The sequence below is a fragment of the Trachurus japonicus genome, chromosome 1 (genome assembly GCF_045865225.1).
Source record: "Trachurus japonicus isolate A0001 chromosome 1, Traja_1.0".
NCBI lineage: Eukaryota > Metazoa > Chordata > Actinopteri > Carangiformes > Carangidae > Trachurus > Trachurus japonicus.
The window spans coordinates 30,031,528-30,056,657 of record NC_140907.1 but is presented as its reverse complement, the minus strand read 5'-3'; the positions used below and the strand labels follow the sequence as shown (position 1 = coordinate 30,056,657).

The 25,130-nt window shown below is 41.2% G+C and overlaps 1 protein-coding gene across 1 annotated transcript in view; it reads right to left on the bottom strand.

The window, feature by feature from the left end:
* Window positions 1-24,066, bottom strand: part of gtf3c1 (general transcription factor IIIC subunit 1) — a 32,416-nt gene extending 8,350 nt beyond the window's left edge. The window contains exons 1-34 of the mRNA XM_085784542.1: window positions 23,550-24,066; window positions 21,813-22,004; window positions 20,784-20,960; window positions 20,536-20,679; window positions 19,671-19,767; window positions 19,463-19,586; window positions 18,821-18,991; window positions 18,482-18,597; window positions 17,673-17,725; window positions 17,227-17,585; window positions 17,030-17,092; window positions 16,300-16,433; window positions 15,815-15,930; window positions 15,567-15,720; window positions 14,476-14,579; window positions 13,386-13,507; window positions 12,952-13,269; window positions 12,692-12,837; window positions 11,716-11,813; window positions 11,523-11,619; window positions 10,799-10,982; window positions 10,590-10,692; window positions 8,537-8,669; window positions 8,359-8,446; window positions 8,090-8,151; window positions 7,233-7,341; window positions 6,993-7,135; window positions 5,779-5,921; window positions 5,617-5,701; window positions 5,406-5,518; window positions 3,213-3,272; window positions 3,013-3,106; window positions 2,415-2,587; window positions 521-1,108 (exon numbers count right to left, since the gene is read on the bottom strand). Coding sequence (XP_085640668.1) covers window positions 521-1,108; window positions 2,415-2,587; window positions 3,013-3,106; window positions 3,213-3,272; window positions 5,406-5,518; window positions 5,617-5,701; window positions 5,779-5,921; window positions 6,993-7,135; window positions 7,233-7,341; window positions 8,090-8,151; window positions 8,359-8,446; window positions 8,537-8,669; window positions 10,590-10,692; window positions 10,799-10,982; window positions 11,523-11,619; window positions 11,716-11,813; window positions 12,692-12,837; window positions 12,952-13,269; window positions 13,386-13,507; window positions 14,476-14,579; window positions 15,567-15,720; window positions 15,815-15,930; window positions 16,300-16,433; window positions 17,030-17,092; window positions 17,227-17,585; window positions 17,673-17,725; window positions 18,482-18,597; window positions 18,821-18,991; window positions 19,463-19,586; window positions 19,671-19,767; window positions 20,536-20,679; window positions 20,784-20,960; window positions 21,813-22,004; window positions 23,550-23,770 — 5,084 coding nt within the window. The 5' untranslated portion in view covers window positions 23,771-24,066. The remainder of the gene's footprint in view (window positions 1-520; window positions 1,109-2,414; window positions 2,588-3,012; window positions 3,107-3,212; window positions 3,273-5,405; window positions 5,519-5,616; window positions 5,702-5,778; window positions 5,922-6,992; window positions 7,136-7,232; window positions 7,342-8,089; window positions 8,152-8,358; window positions 8,447-8,536; window positions 8,670-10,589; window positions 10,693-10,798; window positions 10,983-11,522; window positions 11,620-11,715; window positions 11,814-12,691; window positions 12,838-12,951; window positions 13,270-13,385; window positions 13,508-14,475; window positions 14,580-15,566; window positions 15,721-15,814; window positions 15,931-16,299; window positions 16,434-17,029; window positions 17,093-17,226; window positions 17,586-17,672; window positions 17,726-18,481; window positions 18,598-18,820; window positions 18,992-19,462; window positions 19,587-19,670; window positions 19,768-20,535; window positions 20,680-20,783; window positions 20,961-21,812; window positions 22,005-23,549) is intronic.
* Window positions 24,067-25,130: the final 1,064 nt, after the last annotated feature.

The window sequence follows — 25,130 nt, the reverse complement described above, 5'->3', positions numbered from 1 at the left end:
TTCAAGTTCATATTTTAAAAGGTGATTTATGTTTATTCTGATAAAAAAAGACTATTTACAGTTTTTACAGATTAAAGTGTTGACAGTTCACATTTACGGTAAAAAAGAAGTTCATATAGAAGTCGTTACACTAAAAAGATGTGTATGTGTGGATAATTTAAAGCATTTCTAATTTCATCCTTTCATCTTTTTGTAATAGCTGGTGGGAAAGTTGTGGCTTTCTAACAATAATACATATAATTGCCTTTTAATACATAAGGATCTGTGTGGGTGTGGTTTCTCTTTGATTTTCTCAATTTTGGATAACTGTTTCATTTTTTGAAGTAAATAGTTGAACTTCTTTTTGTCATTTAAGTGGATTACAACAAGGGAATGATCAGAGCATCAAGCTACGGCTTTATTAATAAGGAAACTACAATATGTTCACTAAGTGTCAGAATAACACATTATAGTAAGGCAGTCTGAAACAAATAGCTCTTTGATGAATAAACAGGACTGAATACTATGAACAGACTCTCACCTCTTCACTACGTCGTTGTCAACCAGGTTGCTGTCCACCACCACCATCTGTTTGGGGATGGTCAGGTGCACGCTCAGCAGGCCCAGCGCCATGAGGGTCAGGGACACCGCACAGGCGCCACCCGGAGACTCCAGAGAGAACTGCAGCATGTCCGACAGATCTGGAGGATCCTCTGTGGCTGCTGCGTCCGATGCCTTGACTTCAGTTGGTTGATCGTCGCTCTGCTGCTCCGCGCGGGATGAACCTTCACCTGCAGCCGCCACGGTGACACTTTCCTCTTCTGGGGTTTTATCTTCATCTGTTTTGTTCATCGTCTCATCATTCACAATGGTTTCGACCTCCATCGCCTCCGGCTGTGTCTCTGGCTGAGGCTCCGTCTGTGGCTCTGGCTCTTTGGCGGCTCCATCTTCAGCCTTTCCTCCGCCTTGTTTCTCTTTTCTCTTCGACCATCTCGTCGCCACTCCCTCTCCATCTTCATAGTGAAACTCAGTGACAGGTCTGTCGTCTCTCATCCCGTTGTTGATGAGACCCCTCAAGAAGCAGAAGGACTCGGTGCACAGCGAGTGTGGAAAACGCCATGAAAAACACCTGTTTGGGAAACAGTGGGAGAGTGTGGGCGTGGTCAAAAAGCTCAGCCATCCAACAGACGGCAGACAGGCTAGATAGACAGATAGATTGCCTTTAGGCTAAAAAACATAAAATGTTTTGGTAACTAAAGCTTGGTACAATATCAGAAATAATTCCTGCTTCTGTTTCCACCACATCTTAGGAAGCTGTGTATTTTTTTTTAAAGGAGAATTCCGGTAATTTTCTAAGTAACGCTCTACAGCTCTGGGTCCCTGAGTGTATATGTAAAATATGTGCAGCCTGGAAACAAAGACAAAAACGCGAGGAAAACATGGATTTCGGAGGGAAAAAATATTTTGGATGGGGAAAAAGCATCAATATGAATATAACTGCTTTTTTTCCCCATCCAAAATAATTTTTTCCTCCTAAATCCATGTTTTCCTCACGTTTTTGTCTTTGTTGATATGGAAACAGTCTCGAGCTCGACAGTCGACTAGTAAGGTCTACCCAGGAAGCTAGAGTAAACAAGAGGTACGTCGATAAAAACACACTTTAACACTGCTCTCTCATATTAACAGAGTTATGCACACTCAGTGTTGTGTGGTAAGGAACTGGTGGATGTTGCAAAGCATGTGTAGTGATATTTTGAGCCAAAGTTGCGGCCAGAAGAACTGCCCCCATTACTTCACTGGTTAACTGCACATGTTTTTCTCGCATTTTTTCCTATGGTCGCATCCTATGGACGATTCGGACCTAGAGCTGTAGAGAGTTACTTAGAAAATGACCGGAATTCTCCTTTAATTGTCATCATCATTTACCTGTGAGGTTGGAAAATGTTAGCCTCGTAAACCAGCCTCTCCCGGAACTGCATTTAATTTCATTCTGAGGGAGAGTCTGGCCTCATCCCCGCTCTAAGCGTTTGGACTGAAACCCTCAGAAGGCCGAGCCAATCAGCGTCGCCCGCTGTGATTGACACAGCACGTTGGCCAATCAGGGGCCGACTGGTGCAAAGCCCCGTCACTACACCAACTTGCTGTTTGGCTGAATGGGGTTGTCTGTCAACGCTACTACTCCCGCCCAGCTCCCGCCCACCCCAGACGCTTAGAGCGGGGATGAGGCCAGACTCTCCCTCAGAATGAAATGAAATGCAGTTCCGGGAGAGGCGGGTTTACGAGGCTAGGAAAATGTAGTGATGTAGAAAGATTTTCAACAGGACATTTTTACACAAATGGCTCAAATATTCTGAGTGTTAAACATAAACTCATATTAAAATTTAAATCAAGTGACTTTATTGTTTTTATTCCACGCTGGTGGTTGTGTACTGTACCTGTAGTAGGACTGGGACAGCTGGAAGGACATGGGCAGGATGGGCAGCGCTCGGTTCTTCTTCGGCCCGAACGGCTGACTGACGCGGCGGCGGTTGACCAGACCTCTCTTCCTGCACTGGACGAACACCTGACACAGAAGCTCCTGGTCGTATTTACTGTACATGTGGAACGTCTGAGAGGAGAGACGGGATCACAATCACACGTGTAAGTGTTTATGTGTATTTGTAAGATGAGCAGCTCGAACCACCTACTTCGACCTGCCTTTGTGTAATTTATATTATTTTATTTCCATTTTATGGAGGACTATTTTAGGTTTGTGCAATTCTAAACACAGTATCCAATAATCATCCCACATTACACTCTCTTGCTCACTCTCATTCTTTCATACTTAAACAAATTCTTTAATATTAACTCAATACTACAAATAGTAAGTTACAAGATAAAGAAGAAAAAATAAATATCATAATAATATTAACAAAGGCATGAGCAATCGTTGATCACTTTGAACGTAATCCTAAACTGTTTTATTGTGACGTTGTTCTTGAATGGCCATAAACTTTCATCCAGTGAGAGTTTGTTAAATGAAAGAGAAACTACCTGAAAGGACCTGGACGACTTCATCTGATAGTTGGTCATGGCCAGAGTGCTCTGGATCAAGTTATGCAGCACTATGGAGTGAATGTCTTCTGTGCTGCAGTGGACAAACAAACACAAACAAACAATTAACAGCCTCTGTTAATTTTAACATTCACTCAACTGAAATAAAACCAATCAAATATCCCTCATTAGATCATTACCTGTTGAGAGTGTCTGTTCTTGGAACCCTTCTTCCGCTCTCTATGGCCGAAACTTTAAACCTGTTAGAAACACACCATTACGTTACACACGACACAACACAAATTACATTAACATTTCAGCAACAAGGCAACTCAAGGTGCTTTACACATAGCACAAAAGAAGAACATAAAAAGCATATTTGTAGACACACAATAGAAGAACAAGAGAAAGAATTACGATGACTAATGTATTTTCGAATATAGATAGAATAGATATAAAATAGCAAATTACAGTGCAGTGTAAAAATAATAGCTTCATAAAAAGCAGCAGCAAACATGAAAATCTTAAAGCAGATAACAGCGGCACGGCCGTTTCGGCTAATGCTGTGTTCAAGGCAGGCTTTTGAAACCGTAAGTTACAGCTTCAAGTCACAACTACGACTTGGTAGCGTTCCAGGTAACCCGTAGCTCGTGTTTTTACCGTCCTGTTGTCTGTGAAAGTTCCCTATAACGGCCACTCGTAACTTCCGACCCGTGAACTCGTACCAGATCGAACTGGTATGACTTCACAGGAAGGAAAAACACAAAGTACGAGTTTCCTTGAACGCACCATGAGTTAGCAGCCCCCGCCCTTGTCAGGCATCAATTGGTCCTCGTGCTACGTCACCACATTCACGCGCATCCCTTGGCTGCACACACAGCCCTTCATGCCGTTCTCTCCCCTCATTGGATAACACTTGTATCCCACAAGGAAAATTTTCTCCTCGGGTTACAGCAGAGCAGAGTGACGGAGAGACTCGTGTTTAGGCTGAAATACTTCATGTAAGTGATTGCTGACGGAAAATAGGACTATTTAGGACTTATATTAACAAAAACATTCCACTGATATCTGCTTTAAGTCTCGATTTAAAGACACTGGCCCTCATTTATCAAACTTGCGCAGGATCTGGTGTAGATTCTGGTGTAAATATCAGTGTACGCCAAGTGTCACGTGTGATTTACTAAAAGTGTGTACGCTGCTGTTTTCGACGTAGAACCGGCGTGGTGGTGATAAATCCGGCGGCTGAAAACGAGCGTAATTTAAATGTCACGCCCCGATATATTCCTGCTTTAGAGGCGTCGCCCTGCCCCTTTTACGACATGGAGACACGGAAGACGGCCAAGAAGAGGGACTTTACTGGCGTTACCGCGTTGAACAGGGAGAGGGCGGCAACATTAAATATCTGGACATTGATAGATTGATAGGTTTTGTGACTGATAAGCGTCATCCCGATGGATGGAGGCTGCAGACGCACGTGTCACCGACCACGTCAGGAAACCCAGCGATCTCATGAAATGCTCCTGCAGTTTACTAAACACAAGTGATTGAGGAGAAATCATAGGCATATTACTGCTGCGAACGCGACTTTATGACCATCAGCACCGCTGGCATGGTTCGGCTGATGGAGGGATGTGAAACACCGGCCCGATGTCCCGCTGACAGGTCCCGGTGACGGGAAAAAAAAAAAAAACACTCCGCCGCGGAGATCAGCTGGACCTGGACAGGTAGCGCCCGCCCCCCCCCCCCCCCCCTCCGGTGTCCGGTAGAGAGAGACTGAGAAGCCGTCCGGTCATGCTCTGGTGCAGGAGATGTTGGAAGTTTGTGTGTGTGATCTAACAATAACAGGTCTGTCTGTCATTGACTGTTTCTGTTTACACAGCTGATTAACGAGCATCTGTCACATCGTGGTTTTTAATTCATCTCAGTTGCTCAAAATAAAAGTCGAGTTAAATTTTCAACACGGACTTGGTTGTAGCGTTTCTCTTTTTTGGCTACTTTTTAACTTTTTATCAATATAAACAACAACAACATGTGGTCCACATCGCTGCGTTATTAGACTATGGTTTAATAATCGTTCTGACACAGCAGCACTCCTTCCTGCATGCTTTACGCTGGTTCCAAATGTGCGTACACCTGGTCAGAGCTGGCGTGAGATTTGTGCGTACCGTACGCTCACGCTCAGATTAATAAATGCCGATCCTTGCGGTGAATTTGGTGTACACCCATTTTTTTGGTGTACGCAAGTTTAATAAATGAGGGCCACTGAGGGTTGATGATGTTCTGAGACATGTGGATGCTTTGTAATTGGGTATGAGGTCAGAAATGTATGTACTTGTTTCTTGTCTTAAGCAGAGCATCAAACCTCCTTCTACTCCTCTTCTTCTTCTTCTTACCGTGAAAAGAGCTGCCGCTTGGTGTCAGGCATGATAATTTTACCAGGCATAATGACAGAGCTGAACTTCTGCCTGAGAAGTCTGGTGTACTCTGAGAAAACTTCAGCGCAGACCTGAATCAAAACACAGATCACAAACAATCAAATGTGATGTCATAAATTTGACTTTAGGAAACTAAAACAGAAAGAAAAAACAAACCAACACTACCCACCTCTGGTTTATCAGGATCAGTAGGTTTCTTCTCCTCCAAGAGTTTCATCAGGGATTTGTCCTGGAAGACCTCAGCCAGACAGATCCTGCAACAAGCAGCTCTGGATGAGTGACACTTGTGTGTGTGTGTTTTAAAGTGTGTGTGTCTGTAATCTGCAGTCACCTGAAGTTGAGAAGTGTCTGAGGATTTTTGAGGATGTATCGTGTGCGACGTCCGACAGCAAGAGACGTTTTATCCATGGATATCTCAAACTCTGCTTGGAGCAGGTCTCTCACCACACAGTAGGGTATGAACGGTCTTTTCAGCTGTAACACAACAACAAACACAACACACCTTAATAAAAGGATAAACACACAAGTGTACTTGTATAGTAACATACAAAAACATTCCTAATGATCAAAGACAAAACAAAAACATTTTTAAGTATTTAAAACCTTTTTTTTTTTTGTTTTTTTTTTAATTTGAACTTTTTTTGAGCTCAGAGCTCAGAGTTTTAGCTCATATGATAAATTCAAACCACTCATCTGAGGATTTTGGTTTATACCAGACAGAAAAGGAGGGAAAACTGGATTGTGCTAAAAAAAAAACGAACGGGGCAACTATAATTTTATAAAAAGATTAATTAATTAAAGTAGGTAGTTACGGTATTCATGAATTTCATAAGAGAACCATCCAACATGTAGTTGTATTGCATAAACACAACAGAACTTCTTCTATTTATGTTACAAACAAAAAAAATATTCTGGTTTGTTACAGGCTGTAAAAATAAACCTGCCTACAAAGTTTCCCAATCATCCAGAAGAGGCCGCTCTAAATAAAGGAACCTTAGATCATAATATAACAACAATAATAAGAATGTTTTTGTAACATATAAGCTTTGACCAAAACAAAACCTTACCATAAATGTTAAAGAGATAGTTCAACATTTTGGCAAAGTGGCCCATTGCCATAATCTCTATAGTTTCAGGAGAAGGTTCTTCATCTTTAATTGTCGGTGCAAGCTGTTTTTAGAACTCTACGGGATTTTTACGGGATGGGATTTCTTGGTTTCCCTCATCAAACTCATCAAATAATGGTGAATGTGCAGGTCACAACTTGTCCACCAGAGTGTTTTGGAGTTGTTGGATTGTGTATTTGATGAGTTTGATGAGGGAAACCAAGAAATCCCATCAGCCTCCATAGCGTAGCTCTGAACAGCTCGTGGCTCTGCTCCACCGTTCTAAAAATAGCTTGCACCGACAATTAAAGGTAACGAACCTCCTGCTATGACTACAGGGATTATGGCAATGGGCCAATTTGCCAAAATGTTGAACCATCCCTTTAATGCAGAACGTACTCACTTGTGTATTGTACTCTCTGTGTGTGTGTGTGTGTACCTTGGTGTTGAGCAGGTGTGAGGCGACGCTGCAGAGCATCATCAGCGAGTCCTCCTGCACCGACCAGTACACGCGCTGTCTCGTCATCATTTTCAGAGCTCGGTGGTCGGCCTCGTCGTGGGCGGGGGTGCGTTTTTTTGGCTCTTTAAAGTCAGACAACAAACAAACACACACACAGTCAGCTTTCTACTTTCTCCTCAATCAGACGTCCGTTTACTTTCACGTTTAACAGTCCAGCACCTTTCTTCTTCTTGCGTGTGACCTTGGTGGCCTCCTTTTTGCTTCTCTTCCTCTTCTGTTTCTTCCCACCGACCACCCTCTGGTTTCTGCTGGCAGGTTCGATGTCCACCTGGAGACAGAGACACGACATGCAAGATACAAGCCTGGACTCTTTATTCATTTACTAACTAACTGTAACTGAAACACACTAATACACAATATTATAATCTAATTTTGAGTTTGCCTCTTCATGTTTGAACCACTCAGTCACTACAGAGTTTTAAAATCCAAGTCCAAGTTGAGCTTGACGATTCATTTTTGTTTTCTTGTTTTACTATTCAATATTTCTAGCTTTTATTGTGTTTAATTTGATTTTGTGATTAGACTTTCTAATTTATAGTGAATTTTAAGCTTGAACAGAAACTAGGGCAACATGGGTTGTTTTAAATTTGCAATAGATTAATAGTGACATAATGTAACAACAATGTATACATATATGATCCTTAGATAACACAGCAGCAGTTATAAAGCCGACAAAGCTATATATTTTAAATGGGTGTGGACACTAAACATTTGTGAAAGATGTACTTTGCTAGAGCTAGGCAGGCAGATGGTTTTATTATTTTATCAATCCTATTTATATCAGTAACGGCAGGATAAATAACAGGAACACCTGTTTGTATAATTCAACACAGTTCAACACACCAAACTCCACAACGATCAGCTGATACAGGTGAATTGATAACTCACTGAGACAACGTGTCAACACAAAGCATTATTCTGTGTTTGTTTTAGCTAAATGTAACACTGTGTATCTAAACTGAGAGCTGGTTCATTCATTAAAACCATGACAAAACTGACAATGAGAGAAGTCAAACCTCAACATTTTCTGGCATCACTGGTTTCTTGATGGTCAGATATCGAGGTGCAGCGGCTCCTCCTGTTAAGACACATGTATGAAGTAAATGTTTCACTGAGGAGGACAGAGAGGAGCAGGAGATGACGGCCATGTTTTGACAGGACAACAGTATGGTCGAGTATGGTCGACTTGTCACAGACTGCCGTGATGTTTTTTTTTAGTCTAGTTTTGTTTGGACAGAGGAAGTGGTTGAAGGGAGAAAAATTCTTCATGTCTGACGTTACTCACCGGCTCTTAAAGCGATCCTGAGAGCGTTTTTACTCATCAAACTCTTCAGTCTGTTGGTCTTTTGAGTCGTCTCAAAAACAGATGCTTTCTGAGAAAATGGAAAACAAAAGAACGTATACGTAAACACACACACACACAGATAATGTGTACATGTCCAACTTGTGTTTTGTTCTTGTACCTTCCTTACAGCGAGCAGGTGATTGGTCCACAGCCAGTTGCGTTTCAGATGAGCAAAAAATTCGCAGTCCAGACCTGCTGCTCCTTGACCGTCCCCTGGCACCGACCCGTCATCACACAATTCACGACTGCCCCTGTGTGGTAAAAGTAAAACCTTAAATTTCAGGTATTTTGAATTTTGAATTATAACTATTTACTGGATTATTACAATTAGTAACTCAGAGAGGAAATGTGCAGGATTTGTATCTTAACTATGCTACTTTTTTACCTTAATTAAACAGTTTTGAAGTAATTATGATGGTTTAATGAATGGCTTAACTTGTTACAGGCAGAATGGAGGCTCTCTGCCTTTCACCTGCTTGTCACTTTATTGCATCTCTTGGATGAAAACCAGCTTTGCAAGATCAGAGCCGCCACCCCAGTGTCCCAGCTCTTGTCTCTGCGGCACCACGACACAAACGCGCCCCATAAACCATAATCTCTTGTTTATGACAGATTAAACTACACAAATATACACGTCGTAGCATTGTATATGACAGCGGTACTCAATAGGCGGCCCGCGGGCCGCATCCGGCCCGCCGAACCTTCCAATCAGACCCGCGACTGAGTTCTACTAGTTTACATATTACTCTATACTGTATTTCTCGGGCTCCGTGCGCCTGTAAGTCAAAGCGCTGGGACATGGAAACACGTGCACTCCGTTTGTGTGTGCCTGTGAGGCGCTGCACTGGGATACAGAAACGCCGACGAACCCAAATCACCATGCGCAAGTGTTTGGGGAGCGGGCTGGACTGCAGGGTTTTCCCTGCCTGTCTGCAGAGACCGTGGGTGATTTTCACCGCCGTCTTGGTTCAACTGTGTGTGCATCATGCATGGATCAGATGAAGCGTCTTTTGCGCGCGCTCAAACCCATTCAATGTAGCCGCGCGTCATGCACGCGCACAACTCAAAAGCCGTAGCTGCGCGCATTTGATGAGACGCGATTGTTTTTCCGTGCACGTCTGCGGCGCACAGCTGCACGACCTGCTTCTCCCCCGGTGTTGTGTCCCGGTGCCCTCGGCCTGTGGGTGAGGGAAGCCCGTGTGTGGAAAGAAGTCTCCTCCGAGATGTAGAATGTGTATTACAGAAGAGAAACACACATTTCAGGACCAATGACTTGTATCCTCAGAACAGAGTCAGACATGTCCTGTGATGGTCAGGTCATATTTAAATAGAAAATCACAGGGCATGTCTGAGGATACAAGTCAGCAGTGTAAAGCTCCAGCATGATATGTAAATGATGATATGATAATGTCAAGATTTTTCATTTTATATCATACAAAACACCATGAAGTGTATAAATAAAAATGATGTGCTTACAAGTAAAATAAAAATATTTAAATTATTAGACGAAAAAGGTTAATTTAATTTCAATCTAGGCCTATTTGGATGTGCGGCCCCCAAGGTGTCTGTTAAGAAAAATTCTGGCCCTTCGACAAATGTATTTGAGTACCCCTGGTATATGATATATAGTGTTATCTACCGCTCTATTGATTGATTTCTCGCCGGCTTCGTTGTAAACAAATGCACATGGCAGAGAGGAGGGTTAGCAAAACAGAGGAAGAGTGTCCGGACTTGCATAGTTCCTCTTTAAAGGGATAGTTCAACATTTTGACAAATTGGCCCATTGCCATAATCCCTATAGTTTTAGCAGTAGGTTTGTTACCTTTAATTGTCAGTGTAAGCTATTTTTAGAACGGCGGAGCAGAGCCATGAGCTGCTCAGAGCTACGCTACGGAGGCTAATGGGATTTCTTGGTTTCCCTCATCAAACTCATCAAATACACAATCCAACAACTCCAAAACGCTCTGGTGGACAAGTTGTGACCTTCACATTCACCACGCTATGAGATAATAACAGAACGTTACCAGACAGAGTTGTTTTAGAGGTGAATTGATGCAAAACCGCTGATGCGCGTTGCCTTCAGGGACAGTTTTTCAGCAAGCAGTCTTTGTATTATTTACCTCTAAAACAACTCTGTCTCGTAACGTTAGGTTAATAATCTCTGCACTTACTTTAACAGGTACGCCAGGTGAACGAACACGTAGCGGTCAGGTGGAAATTGGGTAGACTCTTCGTCCTCTGACGCTTGGAGACTTCTCCTACTGCGGACGACCCCTAAAAAAAACATAACAGAGACAGATAAACTCAGCTTGACAGGCTGAAATTAGATTTTTTTCGGTGACTCTGCTTCTATAAAATGTGTGTGTGTGTGTTTACGTACCCAGTGGTGTGTTCAGGCACACACACATCAGGTCAAACCAATAGTTCTCAACGTCCTCGAAAGTGTTCAACGTGTACTGGCGTCTCTCAAACGGTTTGTCGGGATTCTCCTGGATCTTCCAGTAGTGAGGCTCAGCGTTGGTGGTGTCGACGATGGTGGTGTGGCGTCTCACGTACACAACCACCTGGATCATCACACCAGACATGTAAAAAGAGAATTTCATTAAAACAATGTATTTGTACTCTTTGTGCTTTTGTAAAAACATTTTTTCCTTCCTTTTCCATCTGGTGATGACTTTTATTTTATTGTTTTACATCATTCACTTGGGATTTATAATTAGTTTTTTCAATAATAAAATATTTTAAAAGAGACAAATATTCCTCATTTAATCACTCATTTATTCACTGAAGCAGATTCTCCGTCCTGGTAAACCTGCTCTGCTTTTTCTTTTTTCAGTGTTTAAGGTTAGGGTTAGGGTTAGTAATTTGGCTTTTACATATTTTCGCAACTTCTGTTACTTCTTCCTCTGTTCATGTTCTGAATAAAGGGATAAAATGCATATTTTACATTCACTAATTTAATATAAACATCAAAGAAAAACTTAATCTTTCCTTTGTTTCAAATGTCACAATAATAAATGTCTACAAGTAAGTGCAAACAGTCAATGAGAGCAGCAGTCAGATGAAGTCAGACTCTTCACTCCCTCTGTTTATTAACTGTGTACCTGGTCTTTCTCCATGAACTTCTCCGAGGGACCGAACTGCAGCAGACCCATGTAAGCCAACTTCTGCAGGTTCTCGTGAAAGTTGAACAGGTATTTCCTGGTGTAGAAAATAAGACACTTGGTTAAGGATCACAGTTGTTGTGTGCTGTAAAAAGCAGAAGGAGGATGGAGAGAAAGAGAGGGAGAGAGTCACCGTCTATAAAGCAGCTGTCTTCTCATTTTGGCAGGTAACCATCTAACAAGGTGGTGCTGCCTCACAGAGTCGTTGAGATATTCCTCCAGTCCTTCAACCTGCAGATAGAGTTCAGCAGATATGATTTTATGTAGCGTATCCTAATTGTATTACAAGTTTAATTATTCAGTAAACTTATTTATGATCTAAATCCATGAGGACGAAATAAACATATATATATAATATCAGCTCTTAGTAAGACTCAATACAATCAAACAATCCAATAAGTAGTCAAGTCAAGTCAAGTCATTTTTATTTCTAGAGCACATTTAAAAATGACAGATGTTGACCAAAGTGCTTTACATACAAGATAAGTAGTAATAATAGTAGTAGTAGATAAGTAGATAATAATTAGACAATAATTATACAATAATAAGAGTGAGTGTATCACATTCCAGTACAAAATAACCAAAGTCCAAGGATATTTAGTTTATAATGACAAAAAAAGAAAGAAAAGCAGAAAGTATTCGTGTTTGTGAGTGGAACAACAATATATATCAATTTTGTTTCATGTGACTCAAGCAGTTTATTAATTATAAGAACAGTTGGCCGATGAACTAACTGTTGCAACACGAAATTAAATTACTTCTTGTTTTTGCAGTAGGAACATCTCAAGTGATGTCTGTTTTTTTTTAGGCTCTTGACCAAGAAGAAATTAATATTATTATGACTCATTCGTCTCTGTGACCTGTTATGAAATAACTATGTCATCTAAATGCATTAATGTAATTAAATACATGTAATTTATACACATAATTTGAAAAATATGATTTTCTTCTCACTCACAGACGTTTGAATATATCAACATTAAACTATTTGATGTAAAATGAGACTGTGTTGTGGCTCCAGGGACAAAATAACTTTTCTTTCACTTAGAGAAATTGTGAATTAACTTGGTAACACACAAGGTTAAACAGAGGACTGAACATGTGCTCACCTTGTAGTTGATCTGTATGACCTGGATGAAGACGGAGAGAGGCAGACAGAGGAGCACGTCGGCCACCATCGCCCAGCCGATGCCGAACTCTTTGTGCATGCGGACCGGAGGAATGAACCTCTTCCACGAGTCTTCATCAACGTAAACTGCCAGAGACACAAAAGAAGATAGTGAACAGGTGGGAAATCCTGAAAGAGCAATTTATGTACCAATACTTTACGTAGATAACTACTGTAAACACATTCACACGATGCTCTCACCTTTCACCTCAGGCTGAGAGCAGACAGTAGCTGATTCGTTCCTCTTCTCCTCCTCATCTTCTCCTGACGTCTCGTCCAGTTTAGAGTCTGCACCTTGCGGCTGTGCAGAGTCTTTGGGATCCTGTTTTTCATGCTCTCCTCCGTGTTTGGCTTCTGGATCAGAGCCAGCTGGCTTGGCCGGCGCCTCACTCATGGAGCCAGAGCCGTTGGAGCTGCGTCCGAGCGGGTGTCCGTAAATCATGTACCAGAGGAAGTTGTGGACGATACGCAGGCGATGCATCTTAGGCTGGAAGCCCATAGTCTTACCCAATCCCGGGACTATAAATCAAAGAGAGGCAGAGGACCGAGAACAAAACGATGGATAATAGACACATAAATAGAGGGGAGAGGAAACTCATGAGTGCTCTGTTATGTGGTGAACGATCAAACAGAACCTGTAGTGGGCCTGAAATTCTTGTAGTGTTGCACAGTTGCTTTCTTTTCAGCCTTGGTTGATCCTCCTCTGCTCACGTCCTCAAACTCGTCCAGTTCTCTGAGTTTCTCCTCGTGCTGCAGACTGAGGGGCGGCAGACCAACACAATTAAACACACAAGCTGTTAGGAGATTTTTATCAAGTGATGCAGATACAAGACAAGTGAGAAGCAACAGAAACAGACAAAGACAAAAAAAAAGACAAATGCTACTGTATATTGGTGCGAAAAGTGCTGTTCATGATGTTGTAGTTGGTATGTATTTGAGTATATGTGCGTGTCTATGGCCATGTATACGGTATGTGTTGGTCTGTGCGTGTGTGTGTGTGTGTGTATGAGCGTGGATGTATATGTGTATTTCAATAAATTAGAATATCATTTCCAGTAGTTCAAGTCAAATAGCCATAACCAAGTACTGAGTGTTAGGGCTGTCACTTTTTATTCGACATTCGAATATATCCGAACAAATTACGGGTCATTCAATATTCGTTCGAACCTCATGTTTCTACTAAGTGTATACTATATAGATGGACATACTTTTCAGAAAGCCAACATTTCTCTATTAAAAATGTTTTTTAATTGGTCTTTCGTAATATAATATAATATAATATAATATAATATAGAGAATTTTAGGTCTTCATAAATGTAAGCTATCATTACAGTTAAAAGAAATTAAATAATTAAGGACATTAAATGTTTCATTCTGTGTGTAATGGATCTATAGTTTCACTTTTAGAATTGAATCACTGACATAAATAAACTTTTCCATGATATTCTATATACATTATAGACCTTTATGTGTTGGAAATAGTGGGGATGAGCTGGAACGACTGGAGTATGAGAAAGAGACAGAGTAAAAGTAAAGAGATAAACAAACAAGCAAAAAAAAAGGATACTAAAGTTAGGAAAGAAAAACTGACTGTTGCACTGTTGCGGGGGCTCAGCAGCTGACGGTTAGGTCATAGTGACCAGTGACCACCGAGCCAACATACATCGACTAACTCAGATATCGCGGATTTCTTACAACCTTGTTTTATTTTTTGTTTTCACTCACCGTACGTTGGCGTAAGAGCTGGAGATCCTGAAGCGGACCTGCTCGATAACCCGTTGAACTATTTCGTCGTTGGGCAGAACCAATGGATGAGCGATCATCTCGACCTGCGTGAGGCAGAAGGTCGGACAGAGAGAGGGTGTAACAACATGTAATATTATGTCTTTTCTACTCTTCCACTTTGTGCATTCGCTAATAAAGAAACAAGCAAACCAGACATGCGACCACCTGTAACCTGTAATACAACACAAATTGCTGGGGCACCATCTGAGTTTTTATTTCAGTCAATTGCACACAATATTTCTGTGATGCTATTTTGGTTTCAGTAGTGCTTACATAATACATTTATGTACAGTATAACATCTTGTGCAATATTTACACACCTCTGCATGTGCAATTGGGTGTAATGGGCATCGTGCAGTACAACTCGGCACATAAGCACTTCTGCACTCGTCACTTTAACCCAGCACTTAAGCACTTTATTACCCAAAACGAAACTCTTCTGGTCCCCCTACCTGTGGACTACTTCATTATCCACAGTTCTACTTTGTAAATAACCTGTATGTTTGTTAAAACCATTTTTGAACTTGGATTTTTTTAGAAATAAAGTGCGTCGCCAATTTCTTTTGGAAAAAATTATCACAACAAATCAAGATAAGGTGGAAATGCATAATAAAAAATGGGAAAAACTTACGTTTGAGCAAATGTATATTAAGTAGTTACTGTTAATTTAATTTTAGTAGTTTTACATCCCTTTTTTATGTCGTGAGGTTTGTTCTGTCCTTTGTTTTCTGTCTGTCTGTTTTGGTTAGTGTATTCCATTAAAGAAAAAAAAAAGAAAAAGAAAAAATAACTTGTGTCTCTCAATGTGTTTTTCATTGTTATTGTTGCCTTTTATGTTGTTTACTTTTTTTATTTTGTGAAATGTTGTATTGTCTTGAACTGTTTTTATGTTATTGGGACGGATGGAAACTAACATCCTGCTACAACCCGGCATATTTACATGTTGTTATGTCCATTAATGTGCACTGTCCCATTCGAATAAACAAACAAATAAAATGGAGATGACTGTACAGGTGTGTGTGTGCTCGTACATTCTTGGTGATCCCATCCTGTATGATGGTGGTCGTGTACAACTTGACTAAGCCTTCCCTGGACAGACAGCGGATGAGACGTGTGATAGTTTTCTTGCAGCACTTGGAGGTGAATCCGTACTGCTTCTCTTCGTCGTTGATCATCTTCTGTAATCTGGAGGAAAAGGCAGAACATTTCACTCCCTCAGTTTCCTTTTCCGGCGTTGTGCGATTTAAAAAAAACCCAGTGACCTGATTGTAACACTTACGGGAAAAGACCTTCTATGACCTTGTGCTTGCGGACAGCCTCGACAATCAGGTTCTTCCTCCTCAGCAGCCGGTACGTCTCGTGGGACTTCTCAGAAGATTTCTTAGATTTGCCGTTCTGAAGGAGGAGGACAGAGGAATTAGATCAATTATGACTTTTGATATGAGTCTAGATTTTCTGAATCTCCAGAGCTGGTTTAATATCCGACTGAAGCTTTCAGTCCAAACGACAGTGCATCTTAATGACACTTGATAAAGACTGAGACATCTCATATGTGAACACGCCAACTCATTTTAAGTTACAAATGACAAGTTGTAATGGAAGAGCACTCGTGTGATCTGCAGACAGGAGCATTTACTTATCTTTATTCAACCATGATAAAATAAATAAAACATAAAACATAGAGCCAGAACATCCTGTTCTAGCTGGAAAAAACACCCCAAAAACAAAACAAACAAACGCATGAAACCAAACCATCAGACTGACCAGATCCTCCCAGACATCTTGAACAACCACGATGTCGTGGTTCGCTGGTGGATCAGCCGATGCTGAACTCTGAGGCCCAGGATCAGCAGGAGTCTGGTTGGATCGTTCTCCCTCCTCCTCAGTTGCAGCTTGTTCTGATAGAGGAGATGATAATAAATAGGATTAAACAGAAAAAAAGGGGCTGTTACATAAAAATATGAAGTATCATGTCAAAGAAAAGACCCAGAGACTGAATACGTGTTCGTATACATGCAGAGAGGTGGGCGATATGAAGGGTGTGGCAGTAGTTCTGGCTTTCATAATAATTAATGTAATCATGTTCCTGTCAGGTCGTTTTCTTTCATGTATTTGCTTATTTACATATTTATTTATTCTAATGCTATTCTATTTTTCTTTCGCTGTACATTTATTTTATGTTTACCTTTTTTTTTTTGGCTTTAGCTTTACAATTTCATTCATTTTTACAACCTTATGGCTGATCTTTCCTGTTATACCAACAACTAGGTTGTCCTTTGTTGAAGGGGTCTGTGGGTTCAGGGGCGAGCAGAAGGACCATGGGGGTCCCGGCCGGGTCAGGAGTGATTGATCGTGCCGTTGTATTGTCTTGTTTTGTTCTGCTGCATTTTCTATAATAAAGTATTGCTACAAAAAAAATCATCTTTGCAGCATCTTTGTTAGCGCTGAATAAGGTCAGGAGGTGCAGCAGTTTAGGCCCATGTCTCGAAATTACCTGTTTTGATATCATCAGACGTTTCCATATTGGTGTTGTGTTCGCTGCACGCTGCAGTTTCAACTGAGTGACGACAGAAATTCAGAGAAAAAAAAAGAGAAAAAAGAGCATGAGACAACATAAAGAGCTGAATATTACAGTTAAATGTAGACTCTAACATCCGTGCTGAGACATACAAAGGGTTACTGAGCGCTCACCTTCAGCTGCTGTGGCCTCTGTTGTCTCGGTTTCCGTCACGCCGCTCTTCCTCCCTCTTGTCTTTCCTGTTGCTGCCGACTTCCTTTTTGCTTTTCCTTTGCCTCCGTCCATCCCTTCGTCGCTGCACGTCTGCTCGGCCTCCTCCGCGCCTCCGACTCTGCCTTGACCTGCTTTCCGAATCTTCTTCGCCGCGGGAGCTTTGTTTTTTTCTTTCGCTGTCGACTTTGAGGACGGTGGCGTCGCGGGCGCGCTCGCCGCCGCCGCAGCGCCTGACGCCTGTGGCTCTGAGGAGAAGAGCAGCTTCTTGCGCTCCTGCTCCATTGCAACCAGCTGCAGCTGATCACTCCGACCCACACACCTGGGAAGAGCAGAGACGTGATAGGACCGAGGTTATTGATACGATATGATGTGGCATCAAAATAATTCTTATTTTTAAAATACACACTTGTGGCTGATGAATTTTGTCGTCCTCTGCCGACCCTCGTCCACCATGAATCCCTGCAGGGCGAAAGACATCACAACGCTAACGCACTCAAACACCTTTACATAATATTACAATGTGTATACATACATAAAATACATTACAGTGGATGTTGTATTGGTAGAATAGTCCTGGACTGAATACTAAACTACTGCCCTGGTTGTTTGATTGGTTTGAAGTTTTGAGGTGTTGTACAAAACCCTCAGGTTGAATCAATACACTTCACACAAAATCACACGACTTTGACCAGATAACGGCTCTAGATAAAAAGTTCAAGCATCATGAAAAAGTGATTACAACCCATCCTGATTGGCTCTAACAGTTTCTCTGAAATCCAGCAAACACTTGACAGATGTTTCACTGAAATGTTGAGACATTTTGTGCACAAATGTATTCAATTATCTATTTATAACTGGATTTTGGGTTTGTTTGTTTTTTTTCTATTTTTTTATTAAAGGGATAGTTCAACAATTTGGGAAAATTGGCCCATTGCCATAATCCTTGTAGTCAGTAGGTTCGTTAGCTTTAATTGTCGGTGCAACCTGTTTTTAGAATGGCGGAGCAGAAATACAAGCTGCTCAGCTAACACGACGGAGGCTCATGGGATTTCTTGGTTTCCCTCATCAAACTTATCACATACACAATCCAATAACTCCAAAACGCTCTGGTGGACAAGCGTCACCATTACCCTTTTTATCTCACACACCACAACCACAACAGTTTGGGAATCCCTACTATGTAGAATAACCTCTCTGTATAAACTCAGGGTTTACCTTTATTAAACCGTCTCTCTCCAGTCTTCGACAGAGCATGCGAGCCTCCAGTTTACCGATGTTCAACCTGTAGCCCAGGCCCGTCTGGGGGACTCCCTTTGTGCCAGCGGCTAAGACTGCATGAGAACAAAAACAACTGATGAAGAAAGTCATGTGTGGTCCAAGATGTCTAGTTTTTGTCCATGGGCTCCGCCTTTTCTTTTACAACACTGAATCTGAATAGAAACAGTGGATTTGAGGGTCAAGTGCTAAAAGTTAGTGAAAAACATGCTGCACATTTCACAACATTTAAATCTAATCCACATTATTTTCCCTGAGTGTACTCTGTATGGACCGTACTGATGTGGTAGGCTTGTGTCAGAAGGTCCCTCTCCATGATTCGCCCCTCCGGTGGGTAAACTCGGCTTCTCGCTCCCGGGACATCTTCATCATAGTCCTCATCATCATCGGGGACGCCCTTCTTTGCGTATGGCTTTAGCAGTCTCATACAGCGCACCAGCACTTTATTCCCTGGGAAACAAAAATAACACAGCTGTATGCGTTTCTGAAGCAAAAATAAACAATAAATAACTATAATAATAACTAATAAATAATACATTTGTGACATCTCTGTATTACTATAAACTATATTTTGGTAGTGAGCCCACATTTGTAACATTTAGTTTGGTTGAAGACTTTCCTCCTCTTCTCTTACTCATAAAAATACTTAAATATTAGATGTTTCTGTAACTTTACACATTTTTTCAAGTTCAGATAATAAGATAACTATTTATATTTTAAATAAACTGGAAGTTTAAATGCTGAGTAACTTAATTCATTAATTTGAGATGAACCTTTAATGCTGAGTCCAATCCAATCACTGATATCTCAAGTATTGATTACGTTTTTGATCTGATATTGTGATCAATCTCCAATAATAAGTTCTTGTTCATGATATCAGCACCTGCGCTTGTTTTGACCCTGTAAACACTGGTGCTTCACCTTTTTTCGTGGTGCAGGGCCCGGCGGCGGGATCCAACTCCTCCAGAGGAACCTGGTAAAACTCCACCAACTTGGAGTCTCGCATGTGTCGACACACACGCTTAAAACAACCCTCACCCAAATTCTGCAAGAAAACAACACACAATTATGAGCAAAATGAACACACACACAACAACAGTGTAAAAGACCTCCAGAGAGAGACACTCACAAGTTGCTCTCTGAACGAGTTCAAAGTGCCGCGCTGCTCAGGTAACTGCTGCAGGATGTCGGACACGTACTCCATCAGTACGTCATACTTAGACCTCCTGAAAGAGGAGAACGGGTTGGAGAGGAATTTGTGAATTATTGACTTTGGGTAACTCTAACTAACTTAAAGCAGAAGTAAGCAATATTTTTGTGTTAATATAAGTCTTAAATAGTTATATCTTCCGACGGCAATCACTTACATAGAGTGTTTGGTCTGAAACACGGGTCTCTCAGTCACTCTGCTCTGCTCTGAGCCGAGGAGAAAACTTTTCTTGTATCCTACAAGTTTTATCCAATGAGGAGAGAGAACGGCATGAAGGGCTGTGTGTGCAGCCAAGGGATGCGCGTTAATGTGGTGACGTAGGGACGAGGACCAATAGATCCATGACGAGGGCGGGGGCTGATAACTCCATCGGCTGACAAGAAGTTATGGTGCGTTCAAGGCAACCCGTAACTCGTGTTTTTCCGACCTGTGAAGACGTACCAGTTCGATCTGGTACGACTTCACGGGTCGGAAGTTACGAGTGGCCGTTATAGTGACTTTCACAGGTAAAACAGGTGCAACAGGTCGGAAAAACACGAGTTGCGGGTTGCCTGGAACGCTACAAAGTCGTAAGTCGTGACTTGAAGCCGTAACTTACGGTTTCAAAAGCCTGCCTGGAACGCAGCATTAGCCCAAACGACCGGATCGCTTACTTCTGCTTTAAGGTCTGACTTTCATTTAACAGAAATTACAGTAAAAATGCAGTTGGCTATCACTCCACGTTTTGCCTTTATGCCCAACAGGAAACCAACGGTGAGAAAAAGAGACGAGATGATGAACAGACCTGTTCACGTGGAAGCGTTTGAGCATCAGGAGTATGGAGTGCTGCTTTTGTCCCGTCTTCTTTCGTGAGACGAAGGGCTGCATGCTGATGAGTCCGTTGTCCACAAGAGACTTCCTCATGTAGTGCAACTTTCGAGCATCGGCCCTGTTGAAGCACAACACAATAACTGGCTGTTATGAAACAACTGACCCTGAGCTAAATGGCCGTGTGTGTGTCTGTGTGTGTGTGTGTGTGCGTGTGTCGCCTACTTGAAAGCGGATCCATGCAGCTCGTTCTGCAGCTCCCCCTGCCACCGTCCTCGGCCCACTCTCTCCAGCACGCAGTAGGAGTCGTCGTTCAGTTTTAAATCCGGATCGCTCTCGCTGCCGGTCAGAGCCAGGAGGCGCAGAGTCTGAGACGCCACCACCACCAGCTTTCTGCCGTATCTGAGAGGAAGGGTCAAGGTCAAGGTCAAGAAAGAGAGAAAAAGGAGACAAATGCACAGTTGCTTAAAATCCACATTATCTTATCTGATCTTTGTTGTTCAGACATTTGTCTTTTTCAGGAGTTCAAATGTTTTATTTTTTTTTGACTAATTCTGTAGATTCATTTAACTAATCTTGTAAATTCAATTGTTATTTGCAATCTATTTGTTTTTTATGTCTATGATTAATGTGACTATGTGTCTGCCATTCTTGGCCAGGTCTCTCTTACAAAAGAGATCATAGAGATAATAATAATAATAATAATAATAATAATTTGTGAATTTGACAGACAAGGAAGAAAAACAAACTAAGTACAGTGTTAATGTTTGGCAGAATAAATTGTTTTTACAACAGTTTTTCACAATTTGTCTGCAGAACGTTAGTCATTACTAAATAAAGTCAGATGAGTTTCTGCTTTTAATGTTACCACATCCTTTTTACATTTGTAACTAAGACTTAATGGCATTACAGGATTCTTAGTGTGCGTCTCTTATCGAGAGGTTAAATTCAGATTCTATCAATATGTTCACAACAATGTCCATGACTTCACAGAGAACAAAATGTTTTGCCGAAGTCTGTTTAACATTCTCCGCTCCTAATCAGTGACATCCTGGAACAGAATAAGAAAATAGAAAAGCTTGTTTTCATGGTTAAATACGACTCTGACAAAAGTCCAAATCTTGCTAAATGCTATGCTAAATAATTTGAATTCACTGCATTAATAAACTCACAGTCAGTAGTCCACACCTTGTTCATGTCTAGGCAGTCGGCGGTTTGGAAACAGCTACTTTTCAAAATAAAAGGTCCACAAACCTTTTCAGAGCCTCCTCCAAGCTGATCAACGGAGTGAGGGTGGTGGAGCGGACGTGCTTAGTGATGTTGGTCCTCTGTTTGAAGAAGGCACACGAGCCCTGTATGCCATCCTGAAGAATAATATCGACCGGGTAGATGTCTTTCTTCTTGTCATTGTCACTCGGCATCTTTTCTGCATCTGCGTCTTCAAACCTGGCAACACAGGCATGCAAGCACAAAGTTTGTGTTATACAAAGAAAAACACATGGAACGTGATTTATCCTGCAAATAAAGATGATTCAATGTCTTCTTTTTTTGTGACTGCTCAACGCTTCAGCCTAAAATCAGGGGAGTAAATCTGCTGATGTAACATTCGACAGGCTTTACACTGTATCTTGGAGCCCGGCTGCAGGAATTTGCCGGCAGTCAGCAACAAGAGCATTAGTGGAGTTGACCAGTGATGCAGAGTGATAAGGCCACAGAGCTCTCACTCACAGCAGGGGCTCCGGTTCATCCCCAGAAGTGGTGGATTGGGTTCATTGCACATCTGGACTCTCAATTACAAACTCACCAAACTGTCAGAACAACAATTTCTTTATGGTCTGGCTTTCAGCGCAGGTTGAAACTAGAGTGTTCCCTATATCGTAAAACCAATAGTTTTGTAGAAGAGTACTATTTTTTAGATGTTGATGTATGCCTATTGCATTAGAGAGACCATTACACAGATGTTACATAGGGACCAGTCATGGCTAGGTTTGGACTATTGTGAGAATAGTGCACACAAGTCCAGTGTCAGTGTGAGTCCTGGTGCAAAGCAAAGTAAGGCAAAGAGGAAAAAGTGTTCACACACTGGTAAATGCTCCTCGAAAATAGTCTTGAAGAAAATCTGAAAAGATCGAAATGTTGAAAACACTTAATAAATTCTTGGGGAGCATTTACCAGACTGCGAACATTTTTGTACGGTTGGACTATCCTCATCTAAAGGTGACCGCAAGGGTTATTGTTTGAATAGCGAGGCGGCACCAAATTCACAGCAAACGTGTAATCAAAGATGCAAGTGAGGAAATGTAGGTTGTATATTTGGAGCCTGAACCATACTAGAGACTATGAGTCATGGTCACCTCTGATGATCCCTAACTTTACACAAGTAGAATAAGTAAGTACCAGTTAAAGAAGTAATTAGGAGTAAGGGGGCATGCTCAAAGCATTAAATCAATGTTGAAAGACTGTGTCATGAAAAAATATATTAGTTCAACATTACAGCAATGCCCCTGGTGGTTTTTATCCAACCATGTTTTCATTTTGAGGGATATAGTGTGTGGAACAGTTAAGCTGCACTGAGAGTTACACATTACTTTGTCCACCCCACTGAAATTAATGAGTAGTAGTACTAGTAGGCTATAAAACAGACATTTAGCAACACAACCAACACAAACAGGCAAGTACAGCTCCTACAAGCAGCAAGACAAGAACAGATGCAACACAAACTGGACATTATCCAGAATGAAGGCAGGATTTACAGTGGGAGAGTTTTGCATTAGTTTGTCTGTGTGTATTTCTTCTGGAGATGATAGTCCCTTTAAAACGCATTATTTTACCTCCTTTACATTGTACATCATCATCATCATCATTTATGATCTTACACGACAGTCTCTTCTCTGAGCACTCCTGCACACTGCTGCTGTTTTTCTAAGCTTTCCTGAGCCATTCATTTATATATATATATACCGTATATATATATATTTATAATAAACTCACCTGTCTGATACCACGACATCTTCTCTCTCCTGTGGGATCTGATAAAACGTCAGCTCGGTGTTGTTGATGAACAACTTCCAGATGAACTCCTTGGTGCTGTCGTCGAGCTTGAGGGGAAACTCGGGCTTTCTGTTCATCAGTCTGATCCACAGGGTCGGTATAGTGATCCCGTCCAGTCCCTCCAGAGCCACTTCGTCCAACACTGCGCTCCACGGGTCCATGGCTCAGAAACCTCCGGGGCTAACGCTGACAGCTAACTAACGGGCATGCTAATGCTACTGCTAATAACAACCCCGGCGGGCGAGCGACTTAGCAGCTTGTGTGTCCGTCCCAGGCTAATTAATTCTCTGTATTAAACAAAAATAAATAATATTCTGGTTGGTTTCGAGTCGGATAACCGAGTTAATAAAGTGAAAAATGTTAAATATTGAGAACAACTTCTCGAAATGTTTCGTCTAACTGCTGTTTGGTTTCTCGTTGTCAAGCTATGTTTTGTAGCTGCAGCGTGTGTACGTGCCTACGTAATTGCGTCACATTTGCGCTTTGACCTTACGTCGTGCGTGACAGAAAAAAAATCTGTACTTCAAAAAATGTACATTATTTATTCTTGAAGACTCGGGTCCTTGAGTTGAAATGAACTTTTATTAAAACCTGAACTATTTACTATAATTTGTAGTTAAATTCTGTTTTATCAAACTTTTACCATTGTGTTGTGTGAGTTTCAAGCAAGTAGTAAACACACAGTAAGCCCACAGCAAGGTGGTATTACTCCATCATAGAAGTCACTCTGAATCAATTTCTTGTTTAGGCAATAAAAGATAATAAGTAATAGTAGGAAATGATTAAATACTTATTCCCTGGAGCCCAAATCAACATAGTCTATTTTATTATTTATTTTTGCCTCATCTGACCTACAAAAAACCTCCAAGATATTGAATTTGTTGTTATTCAGGGTCCCTCATGTGGTTATTTAAAAATCAAACCTGTTGCCAATTCATTGTCTGTCTGTCAGGTAATTGGTTAACCAGTTCAATCCTATGGTTCTGATTGGTTTCTAGGCACCAGGTAAAATTACACAAAATGTTGTGTTGTGATGTACTATATATCCATCATATACTCTTTTTTTCATTAATTATGTACTTTTTTGCAGAATTACTCACTTACAATGTTGTATTACATCAGTATTACTTGAATGCTGAATATTTTTTTCTCTGAGGGTTAAAACTACTCTATCTATGGCAACTGAGAACACCCAGCCCAACCAATTTAGTAGAGTACAATACCTAAAACACTACATGACGTCATCACTTATCCTGTGTACAAATCTTTTTATTAATTAATTATTAATTAAGTAAAAATCTATTATTGAAGGCTGAAAAAGATGATGTTACATTTAAAACATGTGCAACAGGTCGTTCATTGTATGTTTGATTAAGAAATGCAATAGAGAAAAGAAGGTGGATACTATATATTACATGAAAACCAAATACAAGGGAGGGTTTATTTCAACATCTTTATTATGAAGTACCTTTTTAAAAGAAATGTACAAGTGGAACCAGCACAGTGACATCTTGGCGTTTA